The 22748-nt window shown below is 44.8% G+C and overlaps 1 protein-coding gene across 1 annotated transcript; it reads right to left on the bottom strand.

Moving 5' to 3' along the window:
• Positions 1-5502: 5502 nt before the first annotated feature.
• Positions 5503-10254, bottom strand: LOC309357362 (neuropeptide FF receptor 1-like). Its single transcript, XM_081889497.1, has 3 exons — positions 9936-10254; positions 8299-8398; positions 5503-6814 (listed from the first exon to the last, which is right to left on the bottom strand). The coding sequence occupies exons 1-3, from the start codon at positions 10231-10233 to the stop codon at positions 5923-5925; spliced, it is 1290 nt and encodes a 429-aa protein (XP_081745623.1). The 5' UTR covers positions 10234-10254; the 3' UTR covers positions 5503-5922.
• Between the last annotated feature and the right edge of the window lie 12494 nt (positions 10255-22748).

Below are 22748 nucleotides of genomic sequence, written 5' to 3'. Positions count from 1 at the left end.
CCTCAATCAGAGTAGAACCAATCATCCTTGCCACAAGTGCAAAGGGACTCTTGACCATTAGGTCCAGTCGTGGCCGAATCTGGGGTTGCGGCGCTCATCTCGTTTTATTGGCCGAGGGAGCCGACGTACAGCTTCCTGGTCATGTGGCCAGCATGACTAACCCGCTTCTGGTAAACCAGAGCAGCGCACGGAAATGCTGTTTACCTTCCCGCCGGAGCAGTACCTATTTATCTACTTACACTTTGACGTGCTTTCGAACTGCTAGGTTGGCAGGAGCAGGGACCGAGCAATGGGAGCTCACCCCGTTGCAGGGATTCGAACTGCCAACCTTCTGATTGGCTCTGTGGTTTAACCCACAGCGCCACCCGCGTTCCTTCCCTTTCCTTAGGCACTAGCATAATCCTGTATTTGCCAATTTGTCAACAGGAAGAAATAAAGGAGGTTTTCAGCAAAGGCGCAGACTCTGCTTATGCAACTCATGCTGAGGTTAGGGTGGCCCTCCAGGAGCATCCTAAATGCAACCAGTTCCTGCATCTCTGCTCCACAAAGCTTTTGTGCTCATTGCCCACTTCCTGGGGCTTCCGATGTCTCCTACTGCCAATTTTCAAGCAGCAAATGAGGTCCGTAATTGCATGCACTTTTGACATAGACTTTTTGACAATAGCACAGCGCAAGCCTGCAAGCCTGTTGAAAATCTGTGGATGATGGAGACAGGAAGGTGGAAGAAAGTCATATGATACCCACCAACCAATCATCCATGGAAAATGGCAGAGTTATGCTGGAAAGCATAATGCCCCCCACCCAAGAATCTTGGGAAGTGTAGTCTGTTAAGGGTGCTTGAAATTGCAGCTCTGTGGGGGATAAGCTATATTAATAATAGTAATAATCATAATAATAATTTATTTCTTGTATCCCACCCTTTTGACTGGGTTGCCCCAGCCACTCTGGGCAGCTTCCAACAAAATATAAATGAACACAATGAAACATCAAACATTAAAAGTTTCCCAAAGCAGATGTCTACAAAAATCTTTGACATCTGATAGGAGAGCATTCCACAGGGCGGACACCAAAACCTAGTAGGCCCTCTGCCTGGTTCCCTGTATCTTCACTTTTCGCAATGAGGGGACTGCCAGGAGGCCCTCGGAGCTGGACCTCAGTGTCTGAGCTGAGTGATGAGTGTGGAGATGCTCCTTCAGGTATACAGGGCCGAAACTGTTTAGGGCTATGAAGGTCTGCACCAACACTTTGAATGGTGCTTGGAAACATACTGGGAGCCAATGCAGATCTTTTATGACTGGTGTTATATGGTCCCGGCAGCCACTCCCAGTCTAGCAGCCGCATTCTGGATTAATTGTAGTTTCCAAGTCACCTTCAATAGAGCATATTGCAGTAGTCCAAGCAGGAGATAACCAGAGTGTGTGTACCACTCTGGTGAGACAGGTCCCAGGGTTCTTGGGTAGGTCTGCTTTAAATGCATGGTGTGTATGCAGGCCCACACAATTTAATCCTGCTGACTGCAGTATGACTAAGGTCCTGAAAGTAGTATGGCTCACTCTCTCACCCTTTGCTCAAGGCTGACCTAGACATGACAACCACAGCAAAGTGTGAACAAATCTCCTTCAAACAGCAGCCATAGGGAGAGAGCACATTCCTGAATGGAACTGGAGGGGTAGGAGATCAACCCTTTTGTCCCAGTGCCATTTTTGCCCATCCCCAAAGCTGATGCTTAGGAACATAGGAAGCTGTCTTATACTGAGTCAGACCTCTTTTCAAGCCATCCAGGCCAGATGGCATCTCCACCACTGGAGGCAGCAAATTCTACCAATTCATTAAGTGATGTATGAAAAAGAATTTAGGAACTTAGGAAGCTCCCTTGCACTGAGTCAGATTATTGGTCTAGCTAAGTATTGCCTACGCTGACTGAAAGCAGATAGAGAGGCCTGGATTGCCACATTTGAACCCTGAGCCTAAGGTCACTTCTCCCCACCCCCCACCCCCAATAGAGTGGTACCTCGGGTTACATATGCTTCAGGTTACATACGCTTCAGGTTACATATGCTTCAGGTTACATACGCTTCAGGTTACATATGCTTCAGGTTACAGACTCCGCTAACCCAGAAATAGTACCTCGGGTCAAGAACTTTGCTTCAGGATGAGAACAGAAATTGTGTTCCGGCGGCGCGGCAGCAGCAGGAGGCCCCGTTAGCTAAAGTGGTGCTTCAGGTTAAGAACAGATTCAGGTTAAGAATGGACCTCCGGAATGAATTAAGTACTTAACCCGAGGTACCACTGTAGTCCACATTAGTGCCGAATTTAACAATTGCATGGCCAAAAAGCGAGTTTGTGAGTTTTCCTCGTTCTTTCTGTCTCTTACATGTCCATGGCTCTGATCCAAACACCCATCTCCCTCCCTCCCTCCCCTTGTTCAGAGTTTGTTGATCAAGGGTGTGAATTTCGAGAAGACTCAGCACAAAAGGTAATCAGAGCTGTGGGCAGCAGAAGGAAGGAGTGGAGCCCAGAGGAGGAACTGATTTGCAGTGTGTCTGAAGCACCACTGGCATGATTAGGAACGGGCTGGAGCCAATTTCCTTTCACTTGAGTAACTAATGCAAGATGATTAAGGCTTTGCAAGGGCATGCGACTCTCAAATCACTCTGAGGACCACTCTGATATTCGTATTTAAAACAAGAGGCCAAATCACATTTTCGCTGCGGAAAAGCACGCCTGCTACAATTTAAACTCACCGTTTTCTTTTTAACTGTTAACCACATTTTCTCTGTATTGTCAGGAGTCCAGCCTACACTTGAGTAGGACCCTGGCAGAGACACATGGCCAACTGGCATGTTCTCTCCCTCCTGGTCTTTCGTTCAGGAGCTTCAAAAGCTTTCTTCTGCCTGAACATCACAGTAACCGATGCCAACCGACACCGGCACACTTAGGGATCCGCAGAGTTTGCACAGTTGCGTAACAGACCTCAGCAACTCAGCATTTTGGCTAATCTACTTTATTTACATATAAACACACACGGAGCACTGCAACATGGCTCCCTATCTCTCTAGCATCAGACAGCAAAGAGAAAAAGAACAAAGGATAATAGTCCCACTTCACAGAACACAGTAACACAAACATCCTGTTTCCGTCACTTCCCACTCTGTGGAGTCAAAACATATACCGTCATATGATAGACAAAAATCCCATGACTGCAATCATGGAGCAGGAATTCTAACATGTATATCCCAGAACGCTCTCTCTCGCTGTCACCCTCTCTCTCATGCACACACACACTCACACACTTCACAGGCATCTCTGAATCCCTCTCACAATTCTCTCTCCCTCCTTTCTGGTTTCTACTCTATCAGTGGCGACTGTTGCTCATTGGGACTGGTGGGGGGGGGAGAGAGAGAGAGAAGGCAAGGAACATACAGAACTGATGTTGCTGTTGAACTGGCACAGCTAAATGTTTGCTTCTGTAGATGCATATACACCATACATTTAAAGCTCCTTTTGCCAAATTGGGGGGGGGGGAGAATCCTAGGAACTGTAGTTTACCCCTCACAGAGCTACAATTCCCAATACCCTTAACACACTACAGTTCCCAGGATTCTTGTGCACTGTCTACTTTAAGTGTGCATTAACTGTGTAAAGCGAGATGAGCACTGCAACCCCAGAGTCGTCCATGACTGGACCTAACGGTCAGGGGTCCCCTTACCTTTATGTATGCAGCCATAGTTTTCATAGCCCTAAATCCCATCTTCTTTCTCTTTGCCCATAAAAAACATCATCTTCTGAGGTCAAGTGAAACTCATCAAAGTGCAATGAAAGTCTAAAAGGGATCTGTAGACAAGTAAGGGGGGGGAGGTGTTACTTATTCTAGCCAAACACAAACAAAACACGCAGGATATGCAATGAGATTTTGTACTCTTATTTTAATGAGTTACCAGCTACAGTTATGTCATAACTTGTAGACAGACACATATACACCCTTCAGTTGACAAAGTGTGAGCCCCCCCCCCATTCTATGGGATGAGAATGTCCAATTTCCATGTAATTATCAGCCCATCTCGCTAAGAATGACTTTTTTATTTATACAAATGAATTCTTTATATCCCACCTTTGTGCCATAGTCACAGTACAAATGAATACTGAAAAAGTATTAAACGATGCACTACAATAGCTAACAATATACTTCCCAAAATGGCATCAGATAAAAATATTGGCAGAGCATGTGCATTATAACAAGTGGACTATCTTCATTGCAGGTTTTTAAGCAGAGGTTGGATGGCCATCTGCCATGTATGATCTAGTTGTGATTTTTGCATTGCAGGGGGTTGGACTAGATGATCCTTGGGGTCTCTACCATTCTATGATTCTATGATCTGTCTTGAGAAAGTTCCTCCTGACTTCCCATCTGCGAGGATAAAATGAAGTTTGCGTAGTTTTGACACAAGTTCAGTGTGTGAGTTAAAATGTGGTTCCTTGCATTCTCACAACTCCTTTTGCACAAGTGTGTGTGTGTGTGTGTTTGTACAAACATAATTTGGTGGGTACCGTATTTGGGGCTGGCAAGATTGCATGCAAAACCTATCCAAGTATCCCCATTGCACCAGTATGAGCCTATAAGGACAGCATCAGGGAGTTATCTTCGAAGACCATATGTCAAGGCTGAGACAGAGCCCAGGATGCCAGCTGAGAACAGGGAGCTGGACAACCAGTTTTCAGTGGTACAAGGGTCCCAGCCCCTTCCAGACAGCCATAGCCTCCAGTTCCCTTTACTCTATCTTCCCTGTGTTGCAGACTGTACAAGTAACTGAGATTCTTCCTTGGAAACATGAAATCACAGTGTTGTTCTTGACATTGCTAAGCAATGGCACTAAGGTTACCACAACATGCGCCTCTTAACTTCTTCACACAACAATAGCCGCTTTCATTCTTTTGAATACTCTCCATTGAAAGTTGTTGGTTTTTCTTTGAAAGTTGCTCAGAAGTTTACACCTGCACATATAAATGACCACTTGTTTTTTTCCTGCAAATTTGCGCTCTGTTGACCCCTGCTCAAAATCCTTTCAATATCTAGCAACATCTCTGGTGTTATACACTTGGCATCTGAATGTCCAAAACTGGGCAGAAAAATATTTGCAAAACCACTTGGACTACTATCCTGCAGCTCATCAGCCAGGCTCTGGTGGGTCATGGGATCTTTAAGACATGCTGCCATACCACTAGGGTGGCACTTGAACTCCAAAGGAAGCCCCCATCACACACTGACAGAAAAGTCCACCAGTGCAGATGTACCACCAGCAATGCTTTCATGTCCATAGGGGGGGTTAAAAAATGACATATCAGGGCAGATGAGAAGAGCTTGGATGTTCCGTATCCAAATCCTCCTTTTTCACCCAATATGCACCCAGGAAGAGTGGAAAAGAATGTCAGACTTGAAGCTAGAAGGCTGCATACAGATTGTACCTTTAAGTGCACTTTCAAAGCACTTATTCTCTCAAAGAATTATGGGCACTGTTGTTTACCCCTCAAAGAATTGACAATTCCCAGCAACCCTTAAAAACTACAATGCCTGGAATTCCTTGAGAGAAAGAATGTGCTTTCAATATGCTTTAAAGGTATGTACGTAGAAAGAAAAATAAAACAACAGGCTGAATAGGGGAAATATTAAATGAAAAATTCTGTTCTCTTTTTAAATCCATATTTGTTTGGGCTTCCAATACAGGATTTGGGGGCAGGCAAGGGAAGACAAACTCCCTCCATATGTTTTCCCCCCCCTTCTAATAATTGTAACTGCCACAACATGCTCAGTTCACAGAAAATACGAATGAGTGGCCACCCAAATATCCCCATCCATTCACGTGAGGCAAATGCAGTTGCAGGAACGGAATGATCCCAGAAAAATCTCTGCTGATTCAACCCTCCTCAGGCATCCCAAGCTTTGCAAACTTTGCTCAGGGGTGTGATGTCGTTGACATCCTGCAGCAGTATTCCTGGTCCTTGTCCCTGGCCATGTCCAGCCTGTGGGCCACAAGGAGCTTGAGGGGGCAGGTTCTTCAAGCACATTGAATCGGAGGACTCCCCATCAGTGAAGATTTTATTCCGGGTACCAAAGCCACTGGTGCTGACGGTTGTCCGCTCGACATAGACCTCTTGATGGACCATTTCATCAGAGCAGGTCTGGAGTTTGAAGGCTGCCTGGAAGCCCTTCTTGAAGTTCTCATTGAAGTAGCCATAGATGATGGGGTTGACACTACTGTTGGAGAAGGCCAGCCAGTGCGCAAAGGGGAAAACGTAACTTGCAAGCAGATTTATGTGCTGCTCATCCAGCTTGGCATAGTCCGTGAGCAGCATCAGTGTCCACAAAGGTAACCAGGAGAGCATGAAGAGCAGAGCCACAAGCACAAGCATTTTGATGACCTTCACCTTCCTTCTAGAAACCGCCATGTTGCACTGACCTTCGTGAACTACCTGGTGCTGACTCACTGGGCCTGAGGACCTGTACAGCTTGAGCCCAATTCGGCCATACATGAATGTGATGAGGGTCAGCGGGACAACATAGATGTGGGCAAAAAGCACAGTGGTGTAGACTTTGCGCATTTCACTAGTGGGCCAAGCCTCGTAGCATGAATACAAGGGGTAGGTCATGCTCTGATTGCCATTGTATACCATGTAGCTGTCCTCCTGCTGAGCCACTGTGAGCTTGATAGCAGAGGGACACATGATGGTAATAGCCAGTACCCAGATGATGGCAATGGTATTGAGTGCCTGGCAGAGGCTGAGTTTGGATTTAAATGGGTAGACAATGCAGCGGAACCTGCAGAGGAAAAAGGGAGGAAGAATACAAGTAGGGGAATGACCACTATGCAAGAAGGGAGGAACATAAAATATATGCTTTCTATCTGGCCAAAATGGGCCATTCTGAGGGGCAAGGAAATAAGAGGCTAAGCTGGCTCAACCACCATAATTTAATATTATTTGTTTATTATTTGCATTTATAGACAGCTTCCTGTCTGAGATATCAAAGTGGTTTGCACTAGGTAAATAAGTATAAATGCAGATTTACACTAGGTAAATAAATTTAATGCAGAAAAGACTTTGCAAAACAAATATTCATACATAAACACACTATTTATATCAATGAAATCGGAGAGCATTACAAGGCAGCATAATGTAAAATTTCAACCCACATGTCTCATCCACCATCCATTCTATGCAACCTCAACACTCATTCGCTACCTCAAACATTATCTCTAGCCCCCAACTGCTCATGCTCAACAATATTAACCTACACGCAAAGGATATGGTGGATGAATCCTCTAATCCAGTCTTCACCAATCTGATGCCCTCCGGATCTGTGCTGGCTGGGGGCTAATGGAAGTTCACAACTGCTAGAGGGTACCATGTTAATGAAATGTGGTTCCATGGAGTGTTGATCAGATGATTGGGCAAATGAATGCATTGACCTTCAGCACAGATGAGTGAATACATTGTATTCCGTAGATGGGGTGCCACCACAAGTTCCCATCTCACAAGGTCTCATCTTGCATCATAGCATGTCACTGGCACTTTCCTTCTCAGTCCTGCAGCTTTATAAGCTCCTTGACACTGTGCGCAACATGAGGATGGAGCAAGTGGGGAAGACCTGCTACTTTGCTGTCATTCATGCAACTATTTAAAACTCAGGAGGATTGCTGTCACAATAAATTTGGCAGTCCCAAACACCTATATTTCCTTTAAGTGGAAACACTTAGCATCATTTGGCCTCAGGATAGGACTCTGACCAGGAAGGGGCCAAGCAAATACCCTTTTATCAGGACTCAAGGTCTTCAGCACCCGCTAAGCCTCCCTCACCACGGCTCACAGATTGTCTGGTCACTGTTGTTGGGGTGGATGACACACTCAGTGATTGCATGGGACAAGTGACAGTCCCCATGGACAGGTCATAAGGGTGAGCTGACCCAGTCCTATCCACTGAACTGAGAACAGACACCTCATAACACATTAAGCATCTGACCTATGGAACTTGGCTCATTTGTTTGAAAGAAGGGTGATGGGCATCAGTTTCCTCCTTCCTTGGCCCCAAATGCATGGGAACTGAGCTTGATCTCACAGCAAACCTGTGTGCTCTCCCTTTCTGGCAAGGGTGGGGAACCGGTGGCCCTCCAGATGTTGCTAGACTCCGACTCCCATCATCCCTTTCTACTGGCCATGCTGGCTGGGGCTGTTGGGAGCTGGAGTTCAACATCTGGAGGGCTACCTGCTCCCCATTCCTGCTTTAGGACCTCACCTTCTTCTTACCTTTCCACAGCGATTGCCACCAGAGTGAAGACAGATGACGAAACAGACATGCCCTGTACCAGCCCACTCATCTTGCAGATGCTGTTGCTGAAAGGCCATCCTAGGAGGAAGCAAGCAGTTGGGGCCCATGAGACAGAGTTCAGCAGACATTAGAGAGAGGCTAGTTTTACCAGCTGATTCTATCTATTTAACATGCAGGTGGTCTCTCTCCACTGTGAAAATCTCGTCACCAATACATCTCCAGCATGGCTCAGCTGCTTTTCAAAAACTGAGAAGCAGCTTAGAGGAGGTTATGACTTGCACAGCAGCAGGAGAGAATGATGCTTAATCTTTTCCCTGCTGACCATTTAGAAAAAAGGACAGGCAAGAGACAACATAGGTAAAGGTAAAGGTACCCCTGCCCGTACGGGCCAGTCTTGACAGACTCTGGGGTTGTGCGCCCATCTCACTCAAGAGGCCAGGGGCCAGCGCTGTCCGGAGACACTTCCGGGTCACGTGGCCAGCGTGACATCGCTGCTCTGGCGAGCCAGAGCAGCACACGGAAACGCCGTTTACCTTCCCGCTGGTAAGCGGTCCCTATTTATCTACTTGCACCCGGAGGTGCTTTCGAAATGCTAGGTTGGCAGGCGCTGGGACCGAGCAGCGGGAGCGCACCCCGCCGCAGGGATTCGAACCGCCGACCTTTCGATCGGCAAGTCCTAGGCGCTGAGGCTTTAACCCACAGCGCCACCTGCGTCCCTCAAAGGGGACAACATGGTAGAGGTGTAAAAAATTATGCATGGCATCAAGAAAGTGGATAGAGAAAAGTTTTTCTCCTTTCATAACCCTCGTGGACTTGTGGGGAGACAAAATGGCAGACAAAAATAAGGACTTCTTCACACTGTGCATAGCCAAAAACTATGGAAATTCACTCACACAATGGCCACTAACTTTGGTGGCTTTCAAAGAGGATTATGTTATTTTGTGTTTTTATATTGTGATTTTATGCTGTAACCGCCTTGAGACCTGCGGGTATAGGGCAATATGCAAATTTAATAAATAATAATAAATAATACTATTATTCTCTACTCAAAGTCCCATCCTTCCGAGCTGCTTTCTGTTTTATCATGATGTCAAGTCAACATTCAGAATGAAAGTGAGGGTTGTGTGAATCAGCTCTTACACCATCATCATCACTATCATTAATAATAATTACATTTCTAAACCACCTTTCATTGTGTTATGGGGTTGGATCAAGGCCAATTGGGTTGTAGCCAACTAAGCTCTATGTAGAGTAGACCCATTAAACCTGTGTCATGTGCATTAATTTCAGTGGGTCTTCTCTGAGTGTGACTAATATTGGATGCAAGTTACCCATTGAAATTAGTTTCATTTGGAATAAATGGGGCTGAATTTAAGCCCTGACTAACCTTGCCCCCTTGAATTCAGCGGGAGGTAAGTGCAACCAACTTAGCCTGGGTCCAGCACATGATCTGGGAACATTTCCCTCTTTCCCCATAAGAAGCCAAAGGTCCATGTAACCCACAGCAAACCAGGTGCTTCTGGGAAGACTGCAAGGGGCCATGAAGGTGAATTTTTCCCCAGAAACCAAGAGGCTGAGCTTAGCCATCCTATGCCCCCCCCACCTTTTGGCTTACCTGTGATCAAATTGTCAACTAGTGTGGTAGGAATACAGAAGATGCCCACCAGCAGATCACTGATGGCCAGGTTGAGGATGAACAGGTTGGTGACTGTCCTCATCCGGCTATTTTTCAGTACAATGAAACAAACCAGGCTGTTCCCAGCCATGCACAAGGCAAAGATGAAGAGGTAAGCGACAATGTAGATGGCGGCAACAGGTGGTGAGTGCGAGTAGTATGGGGAATAAGTCATGTTCCTTTTGGCATTTCCCAAGGAGTAGGTTGTTTGGTTAGTGCTGCCTTCAGGGGTCTCCATAGTGTGGCAAGAATTTGGCTCTCACCTGGAAAATACAAAAGAGACATCACAAGTTGATGTGGATGGTTTGAATAAGGGGAGCCTTTCAGGTACAAAATTAGGGTGCACCTGCTGGTGCTACTATTATGAAAGGGTTCTGCTGCAGCATTTTCATTGCTGAAACAACTGTGTTTCCCAGAGCATAGGCAACGTCCAGCCCTGGGGCCAAACCATACATTGTCCCATTTTACCTTGTTTCCAGCTTAAACCTCCCCTTGTTTGGCTGAGCTCTGCCACTCTGCAGAGCAGAACATCAGTTGCTTTAGGCTTTTCACACCTGATGTTGAAAAAGCTGCACCAGAGACATACAATACACATATGTAGGGAACCCATTATGTCACTTCCTGTTTTGCCCATCCCATCCAACACCTTCTCTTTCTCCAGAGGGGATAACTACAGAGCAGTGCTTTCTGGGTGCTTGCAGGCATGCAGATCAGTTGCAGGTCTTCTACTGCGATTGCTGCAGGGAAGCGTCATCTTCTCCGCAACCTGTGTGCCGTCTTGAAGAAGAATGGCCTTGTTGCAGCTAAAAACAAACAAACAAACACATCAACATTGTGCCCAAATCTACCTTGTTATTCTGTCAGCAATGCATCTGAAAACTGCAGACATGAGAGAGGTGCCCCTGGGTAAGAAACCTGCCAGATTGCAGACAAATAGGCCCAGGGACTTTTAAGCACCTTTGAAGTTGATGTTTGGGTGGGAAGACCTAAAAGGGATTCGCTTTCTGGATGAAAGCATTCAACTCATACTGCTCCATACCAATCCTGCAGCACCTCCGACAAGCCCCTAATTCCCCCTGAATCTCTCTGGATCTACTGTGCTCCTCTGCTTTTTATTATTAAATATTAAACTATGACGTTCATTTAATTGCTTATTGTAACCAGCCCATGTATTGATGGAAGTCAATATATAAACATTTTAATGAATAATTAAAAGCAAACAAAAACGTAAATAGGCCTAATGTTTTTGGTAATAGGTTTTTCAGATTTACACCACCCAGGACTGGCTCTAGGTTTAACAGTGCAGTGGACAAAGCATCCTCTGATGAACCCCTTACTCTGTTGGTGGGTCCTCACAAGCTTACCGGGTAGTAGCAATGGGCACAGTAGCACTCCAAGCAGCACTGAGCGGCTGGGAGCTGCCATTTTAATTTCCCATAATTCCTCCAAAGTGATGCTACATTGGAAATCAACATGGCACCTAACCACTCTGAGGATTAGGCCATATAGCGCGAACGAGCCCCCAGAACAAATGTGAGCAAATGGCCTTGCTTCAGCACGTTGAGCCTTGGCAGCTGTCCAAGGTACTGACCCCACCACTGACACTGACCCATGAAGCAGTGCAAATGGGGCGGTGTTTTTTTCTGAGAGCTTCTACTGCTGTGGTGTTTAAATGGTTCCTGAAGACAGAGGCTGCATTCTCTGAGGCACTTGCAGGAAACCTGCCACGATATGGACAGCTTAATTTGGAATGCATTGAAATAAGGTAAACAGCTTTTTAATCACCAGGCAAGACATTAATGAGAAAAACAAGAACAAGAGGAAATGCACCCAGGAGTGAAGACTTAATGCCCACCACAACTGGCATTCCATTGCTGCTCTATTTGTCTAATTAGCTTAAGTATCTAATGAAAGCAACCGGTCTACAATTATCTGGGGGTGGGTGCCATTCAGTCTTGTAATTATTCTCCTGTTTAATAAGCAGGTGTCAAAAGGAAGGAAGGAAGGAAGGAAGGAAGGAAGGAAGGAAGGAAGGAAGGAAGGAAGGAAGGAAGGAAGGAAGGAAAGATCAGATGTCCCCATCACATTTTCCAGGTCTAGAAAAACACATCTTTGTCAAAGGAGTGCTTTTTCTCAGCGGTCGGTCACTTTCTCAGTATTTCAAGGGAAACTAATTTTTGCAAGTGCACAAAAGCTTCTCTCCAGCAACCAAGTGCACTTTCCTTTTCCTCAAGTCTCAACACAGGCGGCTGAGATGAAGCAGGAGCATATAGAAGAATCAAAAGCCTTGCTCTTCTGGCCATATAAGCATTTACCAAGAAGCCTGTACTTCTGAGACCTATAGGGCAAGGTGAAAAGACCAGATATTCTATTCAGATAGGGCTGTCTGCATGCCAGCTGCTGCCCCTACTCCAGATTTTGAACCTAAAAACCTGAATGTCAAGGAAGCGCATGTTCTGAGATCAGAAAATGATTAAGCGTGGATAGATTTGCTTATTTAACATAATGTTGTTTTGCTCAGGCTGTTTAAATGGAATATAGCCATGCTGTTTATTAAGCAGATGTCTTGCTGAGCTGATTTAAATTGTCTCTTAATTGCTTTGTACTGTACTCTTGAATCTATTATAAACCATCAAGGCATCAGTTTGATTGAATAGCAGAGTATGGATCTTTAAAACCAACCATCAAGCATTTAATTACTCCAATATTTTGTGCGATAGGATAGAATGAAATAGAAGGAAGGCTTTAGAGATAGAAATATCATAGTTGTAGTCAGTTAAGATTGACTCAGAGTAAACCTATTGAAATTGGTGGATATAATTTAGTCATCTCTATTTCACCTCAGTGGGTCTACTCTGAATATGACTAGTGTTGGAGGCAACCCATAATAATAAACCCCAATTAATTCCATGTTTTGCCTTAGATTTTTGAAATGCATTGACTGCTCTTTAAGCAAAGTCAGTGCTTTTCTGTGTGATCTCTGTATTTCTTGTAAGCAAGTAAGATGTTGCAGCAAACCTAGACATTGTGTAAATGCAGGCAGTTCCATCACAGACTCTAAAAGGCAGACCCCAGGCCTATCACAATCGCACTGAGGAAACTGATGGCAACATTTCACGTGCATGTACCCGTGGCTGAATGACAGCCAGAAACCCAAACAACTATTCTACATGATCTTCTGCAACATTGTCAATGATCCTTTAGCACACCTCTGAATGATGCACCAGATCATTGATCTCTGCGTTCCAAGGAACTCTAAGAGTATGCCTGGGATTTTGGGGTGAGAGCGTGCAGCCTGCTCCTCATGACACGATATGTTTGTTTTATTATCCCTGTATGTTTCCAGTGGGAAGGAAATTGGGTTTTTTTTCTGACTCCATAGTGCAACACCACATGGAATGTGGTACACGGTTCTGGTTACAGCAAATAGACATGAATATTGTCAAACTGGAGAAGGTGCAGAAAAAGACAACCTCAGATACAGCTTATCCCACCCACCTGCCAAAATCCCTTGTGCAGTGATTCCCAAGCACCCAAAATCCAGCTGGGGAACCTTGTGGACCCAAACAGGGCAGGATTGGCATCCAGGGATGTCAATCCTGCTTTCTGTCTGGTTTGGGTAATGTCTGCTGATTAATAGCCGGGTGTGGTTTCAGGAAAACGGGCTCATGGGCCTAAATGGAACCACTGGCAGGTCAACATTGGCCTGTTGACCTCATGCTCACTCCTCCTCCACATTCCATTTCACGGCCTAGGACCCTCGTACCTACGGGACCGCCTCTCCTGGTATGCCCCACAGAGAGCCTCAAGGTCCATAAATAACAACATCCTAGTAGTCCCAGGCCCTAAGGAAGTTAGATTGGCTTCAACCAGAGCCAGGGCCTTTTCAACTCTGGCTCCGGCCTGGTGGAACGCTCTGCCTCATGAGACCAGGGCCCTGCAGAATCTGATTTCTTTCTGCAGGGCCTGTAAGACAGAGTTGTTCCGCCTGGCCTTTGGCTTGGAGCCAATTTGATTCCCTCCCTCCCTCTCTTTCTTTTTTCTTTTCCTTCTCCTCCTGCGATGAGGCTACATTTTAATATTTTAATGTTCCATTATTTTAATGTTGTATTTTATTTTTGTTTTTAAGTTGTAATCATTCATCTTGTTTTTATTATTGCTTGTAAGCCGCTCTGAGCCCGGCCTTGGCTGGGGAGGGCGGGGTATAAATAAAAAATTATTATTATTATTATTATTATTATTATTATTATTATTATTATTATTATTATTATTTCAATTGTGCAAACCTAAATTTCTGGTCCCCTTCATGAACCACTGCCTTGTTGTGGTGAAGGGGCTTGAATAACTCCAAGAAACTATGAGCTATGCAGTGCAGGGCCACCCAAGACAGACAGGTCATAGCAAAGAGTTTAGAGGTCCAAAGTCACAAGGTGGTTAGATTGGTCTCAACTAGAACCAGGGCCTTTTCAGTACTGGCCCCGACGTGGTGGAACACTCTGTCACAAGAGACTAGGGCCCTGCGGGACTTGACATTTTTCCACAGGGCCTGCAAGACAGAGCTGTTCTGCCTGGCCTTTGGTTTGGACTTAGTCTGACCCTTATGTTTCCCTCCCCTTATGGTTTTGATCTATGGGCTACTTTCAAAATGAGGCTGCATTTTAAATTGCATTTTAACCTGTGTTTTAAATTGGGTTTTTTTCCCCATTATGTTTTTACTGTAATTTTTACTGTTAGCTGCTCTGAGCACGGCTCTGGCTGGGGAGGGTGGGGTATAAATAAAAAAAATTTTTTATTATTATTATTATTATTATTATTATTATTAGACTAAATGTGATCCACCTGGAGAAGGAACTGGCAAACCACTCCAGTATTTTGCCAGGAAAACTCCATGGACATAAAAAAAGGGAAAGCTTTGAGAAGAAAGTGAGAGTTTCCAAGGCATGCTCTGGTTCATGGGGTCACGGAGAGTCAAACATGACTAAGATGACTAAACAACAGAATTTCAGGTATGTCCTGTAATCCTTCCTGAACAATAGCAATGGTCTGGAGGCACCTTTGGTAAAGTAAGTTTGCAGATGGATTGAGGTGGGTTTCCTAACTTTAGGTTGGTACCTTATCCTCACCCTTTATGGCAGAGCTCCAACCTGGCCACATTCACACATGCCTTGGGAGTGTCCAGATGAGGCCCCCGCATTGCCTTTGAAGGGCCTCCAGAAACCCTGCCTGGCCCCAAAAGGCAGCTGCAAGAGCCTTAACAGTGACTCATCATTTGGAGCGCATTTTATTCCATTGATTTATTTTTATTTGTGTCAAGATTTATATTGCGACTAATCACTGAAGCCTCAGGGTGGCTAACAAAGATAAATATTTTTAAAATGTGAAACAAAGCAACAGCAGGATTGGAAGCCCTGTAAACAACAACAAAATAGCAGATAAAGCACCAAACCAAAGCTGCCAAGGCACTAATTCAAGGGGGGAAAGGAAACCAGTGCTAAAAGCAATCAGATGTCATACAAGGCAGAAATTGAGCTATTGGGGACCCAGGCCCTGAATTTGTATTCGCTGCCAGCTCTCCAGCGTGAAGCATCAGGAACATTATTATTTTTCAATGGTTCCAGTGGGTGGGTGCAAAGTTCCTTTTGCCAAACCACTAAGTGGTATAAAAGTCTGAGAGCAGGCATAAGGCAGCAGTGCAGGGTTGAGGGATCCATAGTCCTCCATGTGCTTTTGGACTCCGTCTCCTATCGTCCCTTACCACTGGCAATGCAGGCTGGAGCCAATGGGAGTTGGAGTCCCAGCAACATCTGGAGAGTCACAGGTGCCTCATCTCTGATGTAGTGGATAAAGGTAAGTTGTCAGGTAGGGTGGGGAGCCCTTGACTGAAATCTCTCCTATCCCTATCCTCTAGCCATGAACTAACTAACAGCAACTGCCCAGAATGCAGAGATGCAGGCAGAGACCATTCTCACCAGTAAGTACCATGGAAGCTCAGAGTTGTTGACTGGCTAGATGATCCAGGTGCAGGCTGCCGATGTTGGCACAGTGGCTAGGCAGTCAGAAACTGCATCCTTCCAGTTCTGAGGCTTCTGCCTCACTCCATGGGTGTTCTTGAATGATCATCAGTATGGGTAGAAATTTCCTTTCTGCTCATTTATTTGCCCTTCTTCAAGTCCCAGATTTCCTAGAGTAGGCCACTGCTGCAATAGATCAGCCACTAAGGCTACATCCATATGATCTGTTGATGGGTGATTTACGCTTAATTATTTGCACAAGTTTGCAGGGAGGGCAGGCAATGTCAGATATTTGCTGAGCATTCAAGCTGATTTGTTTGTGTTGAAGTTATATGATTTTGCATAAGGCAAGTGTTATTCCACATTTTCTAGTTTATTTTCCCTTGCGGGAGTGTGGTTTGTTGCACAAGAGCACCAAGCCAACTTTAACTGAATTTGCTGGTATGTGATTGAATCTCACCCTGAAAGAGCGACAGTCTGAAAGTCTCTGCCCATCTGCAATATGGGGATTCTGATGCTGATCTGTCTTATGGGGTGTTGTAAGGATTGTTAAGACGATGATTGCAAAGCACTATGAATAAGTGTGCAGAGTTAATTTTCCTTCTTACTGAGTAATTCCAGCATAGTCCCATACATCTGATATTAAAAATGGGGCTTACTTGGCAGATTCATTCCGCACTTTACCCCAGCTACTCCTTCATTTCCTCCATTGATCCCTCCATGTTCCATTTTAGACTGTAAGCTCCTTGATCACCACCTATCCTCTTATATTCTGTAAAGCACCATTCACATGGCTAGAGTACGACAATAACAGGGATGGTGCTGATGCTGTAACAGAGCCCTGGATTCAGCCATAAACAAATAAACAATATGAGTGAGCTCTCTTTTAAAAAAGAAAATAACCATTAGATTGCGTTCCCTATCCAACCCACGAATTGGTCTAAAGCAGCCCTACATTGATCTGAAAATGTGTTTCATGGTCCATGGAATGGGATTTACCCAAGGCTGGGGGAAGAAGGGAATTGTAGAAACTAAAGACTGGCTGTTATATCCCAAAGGTATGAGAGTAGGCAAAAACAGTTAATGAAGCCAAGGAATATACCATACACTCCCTATATATAAATAATACAAGGTTTGTTGTCCCCTTTCCTTCTTCTTTGCTTCTCGAGAGACAACTGTTAATTTTGCATCACTTTCAATAACTACTCATCTGCAAGACAGACCCAATTTTCCTGACATGAAATGTAAAATTTAGAATTTATTTCCACAACATTTCCCCCCTTACCTGCATCCTGCAGTGATCTAGGGATCTTCCTTTGTGGCTGGCAGAGAGAGGAATCAACTTTGCTTCTAACATTCTATGCTTCCATCACTGGAACAACAGATAGGTTTAAGCAAACAGCAGCAGCAGCAGCAGCAGCAGGGATCTAATCATGCCTAGTCTGTTTTAGTCAAGAGAAGAACAGTCTGGAGACAGAAGGAGGTGCTGTGCTCCCAGCTCCCATGCCTATCTAATCCACCTCAGCTCCGACTGAATACAAGAGAATATACAGTCCCTTTATAATAAAAGGCAAGAACAGTGATGTCACTGAAAAGCTTCATAACACATATGTGCAAAAGGGAAACATTGATACTACTGCGCTGTACCTTGCTTTCCATTCACAAAAAATAGTATTTGTTGCATTGTTGCTGTTGACATTATTTGGTACAGCCAATTCCTCACTTTTCTTCTTCCCCCGCTTTCTTTAAACATATTGCAAGCCTGAACCCTTCCCTTATTTTTTTTAATTTGGAAGGCTCTCCTCTAATGGAATCCAGCCCTCATACTTAAAAAGTGCCCCCACCCCTAATATAAAATAACAGCATAAAATCATAACACATCAAGCAATGCATCACCAAACTGCTAGGCAACCCCAATACAGATGATAGTTAGCATGAATCAAATGCCTCCGTAAAGAGGCAGGTCTTAGCTTGGCACTGAAATGAGACTGCTGTCGGTGCACTGTTAGCATCAGCAGATGGGACAGCCACTTCAGTTTTGACATTGCCGTGATTTGAGAACTGATCTGCAGCATGTGCAAAGTGTGCCATTTATGGTTTTGTTTCACAGCTGAAACCAAAATTTTGCTCTGTTAAAACAGTAAATCCATTTAGCCTCCCTCACAGGAGCCAACTCCTAGGGGCCAAGGTCCCTTGTCCTCCCCCCCCCATAAAATATTTGAGGCCCCCCCATTAAAGGGCACTGCCATTCAGATGGGGTGTGTGCACACCATGTCTTGTGATTGATTCTTCACCCCCCACCACCACCACAAAAAAATTATTCAAGTTGCCACCCCTGGCCTCCCTGAAACTGCTTGCTGCCATTCTACCCTGCAAAACTGAATCCAGACAGAAAGTGTGTTCCACATTCCGTTAATGTCAATAAAAAGGCTCACATGCTCATATTTTGGCATTGCAGCCTAGCATCCCTAAGCATACCTGCAGTCCTAAGTAAGTTTGTCCCAACCACGTTGCACTGATTTTAGCGAGACTCAATCCCTGTGAAGAAGTAGGGCTGCAGGAACAAATATAGTAGTTTGTTCTTTGTCATATACACCCAGTCCTTTAAGAGACAAAAATAAATGTAATGTTAACATAAAGCACCAATAAATAAAGGACATTAAACCAGGTTGGTTGTAAAGGAAAAATCAGGAGGGAGGGGTAAAACCATTTACGGGCCCCTTCAGGTGTTTATTGAGTATTCCTCCTGTTTTTCTTGCACCAAGGTTACACTTTGGTTAAATTATGTCTGGTCCTTATTGAGCATTCATCCTGATTTTATTATGAAGAGGTTATATGACAATGAACATTCACCCTGATTTGCCAGTGCAGTGCTTAACACATTTTCCCATTAATCATTTGTCCCCACCCCACACTTTTCAAGGTACCGTATTTTTTGCTCTATAAGACTCACTTTTTCCCTCCTAAAAAGTAAGGGGAAATGTGTGTGTGTGTTATGGAGCGAATGCAGGCTGCGCAGCTATTTCAGAAGCCAGAACAGCAAGAGGGATTGCTGCTTTCGCTGTGCAGCGATCCCTCTTGCTGTTCTGGCTTCTGAGATTCAGAATTTTTTTTCTTGTTTTCCTCCTCCAAAAACTAGGTGCGTCTTGTGGTCTGGTGTGTCTTATAGAGCGAAAAATACGGTAATTCCTCGTCACTTTCCAAACCACCAAGGGTCAATTTCGCCTTTTAAAATACGTATTTCTTATTCTCTCATTGTGAAAGTCTAACATTCCAGTATGTGCTTGAATCCCTCCCACAAAATACTGACAGTGTGGAAGCATAGTCGAATAGCAGAAGAGGCAGAAAGTGCTTAGCACAAATGTTAAACGTTTTACAAGCTTCCTGGGCTCTGTCCAGGGTCCTGAAAGGCTAAGCACTCCTATTCTAGGGGATCCTGAGCCTGACTCACTCCTGTCTGCCCTCTGCCCCAGAGTATTTACCAGATCTACACCCTCCTAATGTACCTGCAGGTTCTGCATCATCTGGAGTGGACAAACGCAACTTTCAACTCTCTTCAAAACTATTATCAGGCTAATGGGAGTTGTAGTCCAGCAACACCTGGAAGATACAATTTGGGCTACTTTTCCAGTCCTTCTAAAAATGCATATACAGTAGTGAATAGACCGAAAGAGATTATGCCTGCAGTCTCTGCAATCTCCACCATTAATTAACTTTCTGTGCAGAGAATCTACAGATAAGCAGGCAGTATGCAGCTGAGATTCCTTCCAAAAGCAAAGTCTCACAGTTACACAGCAAGAGAGAGAGAAAAGGCATAGCTTCTGTGCATACTAAACCAATCATTTAAGGGACAAAGACAGCTGGCATGATCTTTCTTCACATGTTTACTTTCAGAAATTCTGGAAAAGACTAAATTCTATGATGAATTAACTCTATAAGGCAGAGATATCCCTGCTTCTCAAGACAAACAATGCTGCAAACTGAAGTTCTGATACCAAATAGACACCAGGTGTTCACAGTGCATAAACAAAGCAGCTCCGAAACAGCAACTTGCAATTGTCAGCAAAGCCCAGTCAAGTTCTCTGTAAGCCTGGTTTGTTTTCCAAGCCAGAATGCTAATCAATTCAGGCCTCCAGCTAGGAAGGTACACAGAGGCTGTCAGAGTTTATTCTTGGCTGTCCTCACAGGATGGTTAGATTCACCCACACTAAACACTTCACACGCAAAAAGGCATGTTTCTTAGGAGTAAGACAGTTTACAGCTTTAGAAATTCAATCACCCTGCTTTTCCACCTCCCCTCCTGTCCATCCTGCAGTTTGCTCTAAGCTTCATTTTGTTTGTTATGCAGGGGGGAAAACACATTAGATGGATGTCAATATTTATTTCTGTATACCGTGTGGGTGGTCTTTTCTTCCTTACTGGGCTACAATCCAAGGACCATATGCAGCTCTGGTACAGGTGGAAAGATTCAGAGGCAAAAGTGGGTGGAAGGATGAATATAAATTTTACCTTCTAGGCAACTGGTTATTTCCTACACACAGCTCTCACTATCCTCCATTCAGATTAGCAAGAATCAATACAAGAGTTCAAGGACATCATCCAGCCAGACAAAAATAACTCAAGGTGGATGTAAGGCAGGACCAGCGAGACCAGTGAGGTGTGTCCTGGGAACCACTGTTTAAGAAAGTACTTGACAAACTGGAAATAAGTCTACAACAGAGTGGCAAAGGTGATGAGATACCTGAGAACCAAGTTCTGTGAGGAATCATTGGAAGAACTGAGTACGTTTGACCTCAAGAAGATACCATTATGATGCGACATGGTAGCTATCTGGAAATATTTGAAGGGTTGTCACATATCAGATGGGCAATTTTGTTTTTTTGCTGCTCCAGAGGATAAGATCCAAATCAGTGGGTTCAAATTACAAGAGACTAACAATTTTAAGAGCTTCCTGATGGTATGAGCTGCTTGACAGTGGGAAAGACTTCCTTGGAAAGTGGTGGATTCTCCTTCATTAAAGGTTCTGAAACCGAGTTCACCTATATAAGATGCTGCACTAATGAATTCTGTTTATTGGCACAGGGTTGGATTACACGGCCATTGAGATCCCTTCTGGTTCTATGATTATATGAAAATCCACTTTGAAGAATGCTTTGGGGAAAACTAAACACAAGTTACACTACTCTCATTCTGAATCAGAAGGGGAGGGGAAACTGTCACTGTTCCAGTCCAACGCTAGATCCCACAGAGAACGAGATGAGGCTGGTCAAAAATTGCAGGACCATGGATAACTCCATATGAGCAAGTTACTCCAACAAGGGTTGGGAGCAGCCTGTTGCTTAACCCTCTTCTTCCAAGTTCCTCCAAGCTCCACCACCTCATGGAGAAATGCAGAGCTTTAAAGGGCCAAGCACCTGGCCAGCAGGCAGACACTCCTCTTCCACTCCACTGCCTCCCTCCCAGTGTGCTCTCTGTGCTACTGGGCTAGTGAAGTGTGGTGGGAGGCATATGGTTCCTCCGGCTCATGCTCAGAGCTCCGGTCTCGGCACCTGTGAGAATCTGAGCTCTGGCTCTCATAGTCCAGAGGATTATTCTGAGGGCTCCTGTCTGACAGCCAGTAGTCAGCCTAGAGCCCTGGACTTGATCCATCTCCTTTACTGGTGCCTCTGTCTCTGCATCTTGGTTGCTGCAAGATTAAGGGGTAATGAGAGGAACTCATCCCCATTGTCAAAGCAACAGGACTGAGAGTCTCTGTTTTCCATTGTGTGCTATGGCAGTTTAATTGCCACCGTACAGCACAGCCAAGGTGAGAGCATCACTTTGGTTGTCTCAGCAACAGGGTTGCATTCCCTTTCAAAGCTAGGGTCGCCCGCACATGATGGGTGTGAACATTTTTCTCTCCTTTCTTAGAACCCAGGGGGGAAATGAGCAATGGGGAGGGGAAGCCCCCCTCCCCCATTTCAGCACAGCTCCAGTGAATTAATTCACAAAACATTGTGAGAGATGGTAATTCACATAGCAGTTTCAATATTCAGATGACTGAGCCACAAATGGTCCTTAACAAAAAAAGAAATCCTAGCAACCAAAATCAGCATTAAAGCAGGTTAGGGAAAAGGTATTTTAAAAATGCAACTCCCTTGGCTCCTTTGGGTGAAAGGTTTGGATTTGTTGTTATTGTTTAGTCGTTTAATCGTGTCCAACTCTTCGTGACCCCATGGACCAGAGCACGCCAGGCACTCCTGTCTTCCACTGCCTCCCGCAGTCTGGTCAAACTCATGCTAGTTGCTTCAAGAACATTGTCCAGCCATCTTGTCCTCTGTCGTCCCCTTCTCCTTGTGCCCTCCATCTTCCCCAACATCGGGGTCTTTTCCAGGGAGCCTTCTCTTCTCATGAGGTGGCCAAAGTATTGGAGCCTCAGCTTCAGGATCTGTCCTTCCAGTGAGCACTCCGGGCTGATTTCCTTCAGAATACGAGAGGTTTGATCTTCTAGCAGTCCATGGGACTCTCAAGAGTTTCCTCCAGCACCATAATTCAAAAGCATCAATTCTTTGGCGATCAGCATTCTGTATGGTCCAGCTCTCACTTCCATACATCAGTACTGGGAAAATCATAGCTTTAACTATATGGACTTTTGTTAGCAAGGTGATGTCTCTGCTTTTTAAGATGCTGTCTAGGTTTGGATAGGCATTAATAAATACGATTCTGTATTATAATATTTACAAATGCTCAGTGATCCTGTTTA

This window comes from Podarcis melisellensis (assembly GCF_964234715.1).
Source record: "Podarcis melisellensis genome assembly, chromosome: 15".
NCBI classification, from domain to species: Eukaryota; Metazoa; Chordata; class Lepidosauria; order Squamata; family Lacertidae; genus Podarcis; species Podarcis melisellensis.
Note: the sequence above shows the minus strand (reverse complement) of the source record. Positions and strands in the feature narration are given on the sequence as shown.

What these genes read in the sequence shown, in the direction of transcription:
- LOC309357362 (XM_081889497.1), bottom strand. Translation starts at nt 10,233, where the DNA reads ATGGAGACCCCTGAAGGCAGCACTAACCAAACAACCTACTCCTTGGGA. An exon ending in AGTTGACAATTTGATCACAG is followed by an intron (nt 8,399 to 9,935) that starts GTAAGCCAAAAG and finishes GCTTCCTCCTAG; the next exon opens with GATGGCCTTTCAGCAACAGC. An exon ending in GTGGCAATCGCTGTGGAAAG is followed by an intron (nt 6,815 to 8,298) that starts GTAAGAAGAAGG and finishes TTTCCTCTGCAG; the next exon opens with GTTCCGCTGCATTGTCTACC.